The sequence below is a fragment of the Arachis ipaensis genome, chromosome B5 (assembly GCF_059453495.1).
Source record: "Arachis ipaensis isolate K30076 ecotype BB chromosome B5, ASM5945349v1, whole genome shotgun sequence".
Taxonomy (NCBI): domain Eukaryota; kingdom Viridiplantae; phylum Streptophyta; class Magnoliopsida; order Fabales; family Fabaceae; genus Arachis; species Arachis ipaensis.
The window spans coordinates 135,438,728-135,446,212 of NC_142440.1; the positions used below are offsets into that span (position 1 = coordinate 135,438,728).

The following is a 7,485-nucleotide window of genomic DNA, read 5'->3' on the forward strand; positions in this document are numbered from 1 at the left end:
ACCCATCAGGAGCTCAAAAAGTTGGCAAATAGCGCGAACCGTTCTCAGAACTCAGACCAAAGCAGGACCCATCTTCACATCTAAACCGTCCGATAACCCAACTTATCGAACATAATTAAATATTTTGTGATAACGAGAGTTTGTATCAATTTTAATTTAATTTATATTTTTATCCCAAATATATTATTATAAGAATGTTAAAATGTATTAATTATAATAAGTTATTTTAATAAAAAATAAAGTTATAAAAATATATAATAAATATTTCGTACCTTACATTTCACAAGCTTTTCAATATAGCATATGACTAATTATATATATATGATCAGATCTAGCCCACTCAATCTACGTGCATTATTGAAAAAAAAAATTAAATTTTGTAAATGTTATTTTTAGAAATAATAACTTTTTTATTTATTTCACAAAAAAGCATACATAGAATATACCTTCAAACGAAGTAGTAAACAAATAGAAATTAAAGTATAATTTATTTTCTCAATTTTATTTTATGTTTTTTAGGCTGTGTTTATTTATATATACACGAAAATATAGAATATTAAGATAGGAATACATAGAGATACATATCATGTTTGGCAGATAAAAAAAAAATAAAGACAATTATTAGTGTATTTTATGTTAACACTAACAAAAAACATACTTATTTTTTTATTATTCTCATCAATATTTTATAATTATATGTTTTATCATTATATTTTTCTTTCCAAAGTTTTTCTATGAAAAAAAAATGAGTAAATTAGACTCTTATAATTTATTTTAATTTATCACTAATTAAACAAAATACAAAAATATTAATGTTTGTGTTTCTGTTTGTTATGTTTTGTTAATAGTATTTTATGATTATATCTTATTCTATTATGAGAATCAAACATAATCCTAATAAAGCACTATTATTAATGCTAAAATTATAGTGCTAAAATTAATTTTATAAATGATTTGATATACTTTTAACTTTAGTACTTGTTAATTATTTTGTTAATTTATGTAGGTATTTAAATAAAAAATTGAACTATTACAAAGTAACACAGAAAAAATTAAAAAATAAAGAGTTGATGATTGATAGAGGAAGGGATAAGAATACATGGAGAGGAGTTGCGCATTTTGCTCCAAGACCGTATTTGCCTTGTTCTTGAATGGTTTGGCGATTAATTAGTTGAGGCACACGAATATGAATGAAGCACTAATTGTTGCCCTCTCAATCTGATGATCTTTACTATCATTCTTCTTTTGTTACTCTTCCTTCACTGTGTGAGTGATTTATTTCCATGCATTCAAATCCAAATCATCAAGATGATGAATGGAAAAGCCTCCGTCTCTAAGGAACTTAATGCCAAACACATCAAGGTTCCATTTTCCCTTTACTCTTTATTTTATTTTAATTTATTTATTGATGCTTTCGAGTTGATACAGGTTTTAGAGGGACTTGTTAGGCTACCTGACAATAGGGAATGTGCAGATTGCCGGAATAAGTATGTGTTATTTTCTTCAATAATCAAGCCTGAGATTTTTTTTTTTTTTTTAATAAAAGAGATATGAACTTATCTATTAATGTTTTCAGGGCACCACGATGGGCAAGTGTGAACCTAGGAATTTTCATTTGCATGCAGTGTTCAGGAATTCACCGAAGTCTTGGAGTACACATATCACAGGTTTAATTTAATTTGTGCACATACATGCATGATGCATATCTTTCTCTACTCTTAATTGTATGTAACGTTCAATTCTTGATTATTTGTAATTAATTAAAAAGGTGCGGTCTACAACTTTGGATACATGGTTGCCAGAACAAGTGTCTTTCATGCAACGTAAGAAACTGCTCGCTTAATTAAAGTGTTAGAACAAGAGTCATATAAAGGGTTTATGGTTTAATTCAAATATTGTGTGTTCTTATATGCAGTTATGGGTAATGTGAATGCCAATAAGCACTGGGAGGCTGAGCTGCCGACGAATTTTGACAGAAATCGATATGGAATCGACAAATTTATTCGCGCCAAGTAAATATTAAATCTCTTTAACGATGAAGAATAATAATATCATTATATACATTATGATTTATGTATGATAACTAATTAAAAATTTAAGGTATGTGGATAAAAAATGGGCTTCAAAACATGGTCTACAAGCAGCATCTGCAAAGTCATCTGAAACATTGAGGAATCATCAAAGGAATAGAAGATTGTCTCTTGAGGAAAGCATTCTTGTGGGCCACATGGCGCAAATTCAGCCGCCACAGCCGCAAGTAGCAAAATCTCATGAGGTATCATCTTTTGCAACAACTTGTATATAGTCACCGTCTGGTTTTCATAATATTGTATTCTTGAATTATACCTTAACATAATTTAGTGAATTTAATTTTGATGTATACAGTCATATAATTATATATATTTTTTAGATGATTATTTATATTTATTAATATGATATTATAAATTAAAAAAAATTAAAAATCAATAAAATTTATTATTATTTATTAATATTTTTATTATTAATTTTTTTAGTTCAATAATTTAATAATATATTTTTATTCCATATTTTTAAATATGTTTAATTAATTATTGACAAAAAATAATAAATTCTATTAACCTTCTAATAATCTTTATATAATTAGATGCAAATGTAAAATTTTTACACTAAAAGAGTATTAAAATTAAATTGTAATCTAAGAATATGGATAAGGATTTGCATTTTAAATACAAGATATATACCAAAATCTTTTGCGAGGTGGTCGGAGTTTTGACATCAAGTATACTAATATGGATATGTTTCAGAAAGATTTTTTAGTATCTTTCATTTTAGTTTAAGGATGAATTATTTTATATTTGAATAACATACATAGTTAGAGATGGCCAAAGTTTCCAAACTATATACACTCGTGAAAATTATTGGTTACAAGGATAAGGATGAAGAGTGAACTTGCTGACTTGCTCCGATGAAAATGGAGAGAAGTCTTCACTAATAAATAAGGGCGAAGACGGAAAAGGAGATATCCACACACTACACACAAATAGGGACCATAAAAGCAACTCAAATGAGAAGGATGCTGCATCCTTAGTCCCTTCAAGTGTCGGGTGGGACAGTTTTGTTGGAATTGAAAGAGAGGGACCAAAAACAAGAAACTCATCCCTTATATATTAGGGACCAATAATTCCATATTTTCTTTCAATAACATAAGTGTTCACACATGTCTCTTTTCAACGGAGATAAGAATCCATTTTTGATTCTTTGTTTGCCCCCTTTTTTTTTATGACGGGCGACCCACAAATGCTACCCATGTGGGATTTGCTAGTTGGAATTATCATTAAACAGTCTAAGGTATAACTAACACATGTACTCTAAGAGGCATACACTAAGGTTAGAAGAGTGATAGAGAGTTAGGGTTGGAAGTGAGCCGAGCTGAGCCGAGCTAGACCAAGCTCAAGCTTGGCTCACGAAAATTGAGCTTGGCTCACGACTCGACTCATTAACAATCGAGCTTATTTCTTAAGCTCAAGTTCGGCTCACCAAAAACTCACGAGCTGGCTCAAATAAGAGAAACATAAATACATAATCTATAATTCTATATCAATAAATTATAACTTATATATTTTAAAATATATTTGAAAAGATCAATTTTATATATTATTTATCTATCTTATAAATTTTTTATTTATGTCCTATATTAAAATTATATATAAAAAATAAATATAAATATTAAATAATTAAGATTGTTATAATATATATATATATATAATCGAGTCAGCTCACGAGCTAATGAGTTGAGCTTATCCAAGCTCAATCTCGACTCATTTAATTTATGAGTTCAATTATTCCAGGCTCAAGCTTGGTTCACCAGCTCACGAACTTAGCTTATCAAGCTGTTAACGAGTCGAGCTCGAGCTGACTCATGAGCTGGCTTGACTCACTTCCAGCCCTATAGAGAGTAAAAGATTTTGTGATTTATAATTATTAATTAGTTATTATTAGTATTTTTAATGTTGTGAGATTACATGATGTGAAATTACTCACTTTTCTTTAAATAATGAAATACTGGCTAAATTTTAATTAGAGTGCTGCTCCTAGACTTTTTCCTAAGGTTATTATTAGTAAAAATTTTAAAATTTTTTATTTTGATAAATGAACTAAAATTAAGTTATATATTTTTTTATAAAAAAAATAATTAATAATTTTGATATGTGTTCTTAAAATATATATTAGCTAAATCATAAATCTAAGAATTAAATCAAACCAATTAAACCAATTAATTTAATCGAATTAATCAAAAATTGATCATCAGATTAGTTTGATTCAATTAAAAAGTTAGTTGACAAAAAACTTGTCAAATAATAAAAAAAAACAATCAAAAAATTAATTAACTGATTGAACTTATGTGATTTTTTTAATAGTTAACTAATTTAAAATAATAAAATAAAAAATTTATTTTTTTTAAATTATATATTTTATATATAAATATATTATTTTATTATATTCGACTCTATATCAGTTAAATTTTGGTTAAACTTTTAAATTTTTATTTTTACTGGTTAATTGAGCGGTTCCATTTTCAAAACGTTGGGCTAAACTCAAATTTCTATTCCCACGCTCACTAGTCATTTTGGAGTGCCTCCCTTTCATATAGTTCACTTAATCCATGAGACAGAATATATTCTATATATAATATCTTCTGCAATATGAATCAATTAGTGGGTGAGTCATTGAAAAGTTCATTTGTGTTTCCAATAATTCAGATCCCCTCAGGTTTGGAAAGAAAGAAAAGTGCACCACAAGTAAAGATCAGGGGGCCATCGGCATCACTTGATTTTGATAATCTCACAAGAAATGGAAACAGTACTACCGTTGATCTTTTTGCCTTTCTTAATTTCAATGATAATAATATTAATAATAATAATAATCAAAAGGCTGTCTTCTCATCATCATCAGCAACTTCAACTCCTACAAGCTGGACAACATTTGATTGTAAGATCACAACAATCATATATAATTATTATATATTCTTGTGTATTGTATTTTTTTCAACTTCTAAATTATTGAATCAAATATTATTTATGTTTGCAGGAGATTACATTATTTGTATGTAAATGTGTACAAGGGTGTTAGTGTATAGATTGTTGCTTTGGGTGGGTGTAACAAGATTAAATAGTTACAGAGGATCTTGCAGTGTGGCAAAACCTTTGTGGAGAGCAATATTGGTTTTGGTGTGTGATTCTTTCCCTTTTTTTTTTTTTTCAGTTTATACATCTCCAATTTGAAATTTTTTTTTCCCTTGGTTTAGTTTCCATATTGGCATCGATGGCACTTATAATTTATGTTTCTGTATATTCCCCTAGCTCCCCTTTTAAAATTAGAAAAAAAATAAAAACAGATGTTTAATTTTTTAACTGAAAAATAAATAAATTGACTAATTGTAAATATAGAAATATCTCTCACTTTCTAAAACGTGGTACATTTAAATTTTTTTTATCCAAAATATATATGATGACAAATAAATTTTTCAAAATAACTTACATGTCTTGCATGCGTTTTAAAAATTGAGAAATATTTTTATATTTTTAATTAGTCAATAATTTATTTATTTTTGAAATAAAAAATTATGAACCTATATTTTGTTTTCTCTTAAAATTAATGTAAATATTATATATATATATTAGTACGACTTTAAAAAAAAAACACTATTACAAAGTGTAATATTTTGATTGTTGAATTGCATTCCTATATCATGCATTCAGTTATATTATTTTAGCAATTCATATCATAGGACACGTGGATTCTAAAACTTGATTTTTTTAAAGAAAAAAGAAATTCAAATTAACCCCTAATTTTTTAGCTTTTTACAAATTGATTTTCTAAATCAAACGAGATACCCTGGGTTGAAGAGGTAGAAGAGAGGGAGAAAATGATGATAATTTAGTAGTGTAAAAGGCCAATTTTGCATGATTTTAAAATATCAAAAAGCCAAGTTACACTTTGAAAGTTAAGGAATAAAGTACATATGACATATGGTTTTAAGGCCAAAATGTTATATAGTCCTCTAATTATGAAAAATATTAGAAAATTAGTAGAATTTATTATTTTTAGTTAATAATTAGTCAGTAATATTTAATTAAAAATATGAACTAAAAAATATTATTAGATTACTAAATTAAAAAAATTAAATTAATGACTAAAAATGCTTATAAAAAATAATAAATTCTAATCGTTTATGAACTTTTCTGTTCAACTATCAAACAAAATACTAATCCTTGTTACTTTCCATCTATTTGTTGAAAACAGATTTATTATAGTTAGGATTGTGTTTTTGCAGAATTGAGGAGCATGCTAAGTTTAGCATCAACATATACTTTTGGCAGAATTGAGGAGCATGCTAAGCTTACCATTAGGATTTAATTATTAAGGCTGGACCACTTTGGCATTGATATCTTTTGTATGTCTATCACACAGCCTGGGGTCGTGTAGCTCCCTAGCTATGACTTATTAGTTGCTAACGTAGCCATTTTGATGATTGGGGAATTGGTAGTTTTGATCAAAGAAATCTGTAATGTTTTTTTGTTATTCCTTTTCATCTTTCATATTCACTTCAGATTGGAGAGTTGTAAATGAAGGGATTCTCTTAGGTGGAAAAATTATATTTAGGTTTTTGGTGATTTAGATAAAAAAAAAAATATAAAATAAAATAATAAATTAAATAAATATCTTTATCTTTTTCTTCTTCTCACATCTTCCAACTTCCAATAACTACCAAAAAGAATGTTGTCCCCACCGTTCATCGCGTCTGGTTGCACCGTCGCGTCTGGTTGCATCATTGAGCTACCGCTGTCATCAAAGAGCCATCGCAGGGGAGAGAGATGCGTCTGAGAGAGAGAGAGAGAGCACTAGAGGGAGCTGCTGTGAACTCGCCATCGGGGGAGCCCGTATCGCCATCACTTCGGCTGTTCCCGCCACCACTGAGCCCGTCGCAAGCATCGTCTTCTGAGGAGCGTTGCCGACCTCTCACCACTGCTGCTGGGTTGTCATCGCCGTCGACTTCGTCGGGAGGAGAAGACACGCGAAGAAGAGGAGATGTCGAGAGAGAAGCAGGTCGCGCGGAAGAGGAAATTTACACCGCCGTCGAACTGTTGGGGGTTGCGTCGCCGCTCCTCTAGAAACCGGAGAGCATGACGTCGCCATCCTTCTGTCGGTGTCGGAATTTTTGGTCACTGAGAAGTGACTTAAAGAGAGAGAGAAAGACAAGAACAAAAATGACATTTTAAAATAGAGCTATTTTAAAAAATATTTAAATATAAATATAATTATTATATTATTAATAAAAATTTAATAGCCATGATTTATGAAGAATCTTATATCATAAAGATTTTGAAAATATTTTTTCCAAAGAAAGTTCCGTAAATGAAATATGCCACGGCTCATGTTTATATAAGTATTTCTTATTTTTTTCCCCTTGTTGGAATCACTTCTCTGTCATAATAACTTCCTGCA

At 28.9% G+C, this 7,485-nt stretch overlaps 1 protein-coding gene across 1 annotated transcript; it reads left to right on the plus strand.

Moving 5' to 3' along the window:
* The first annotated feature begins 1,311 nt into the window (after window positions 1-1,311).
* Window positions 1,312-6,658, plus strand: LOC107641045 (putative ADP-ribosylation factor GTPase-activating protein AGD15). The gene is made up of 8 exons (XM_088487281.1): window positions 1,312-1,362; window positions 1,429-1,487; window positions 1,577-1,667; window positions 1,769-1,823; window positions 1,916-2,012; window positions 2,101-2,275; window positions 4,740-4,968; window positions 6,591-6,658. The coding sequence occupies exons 1-8, from the start codon at window positions 1,312-1,314 to the stop codon at window positions 6,656-6,658; spliced, it is 825 nt and encodes a 274-aa protein (XP_088343407.1).
* The last annotated feature ends 827 nt before the right edge of the window (window positions 6,659-7,485 follow it).

Coding starts and splice junctions, on each gene's coding strand:
- LOC107641045 (XM_088487281.1), top strand. CDS start 1,312: ATGAATGGAAAAGCCTCCGTCTCTAAGGAACTTAATGCCAAACACATC. Junction 1,363..1,428: donor TTAATGCCAAACACATCAAG/GTTCCATTTTCC, acceptor GAGTTGATACAG/GTTTTAGAGGGACTTGTTAG. Junction 2,276..4,739: donor AAGTAGCAAAATCTCATGAG/GTATCATCTTTT, acceptor CCAATAATTCAG/ATCCCCTCAGGTTTGGAAAG.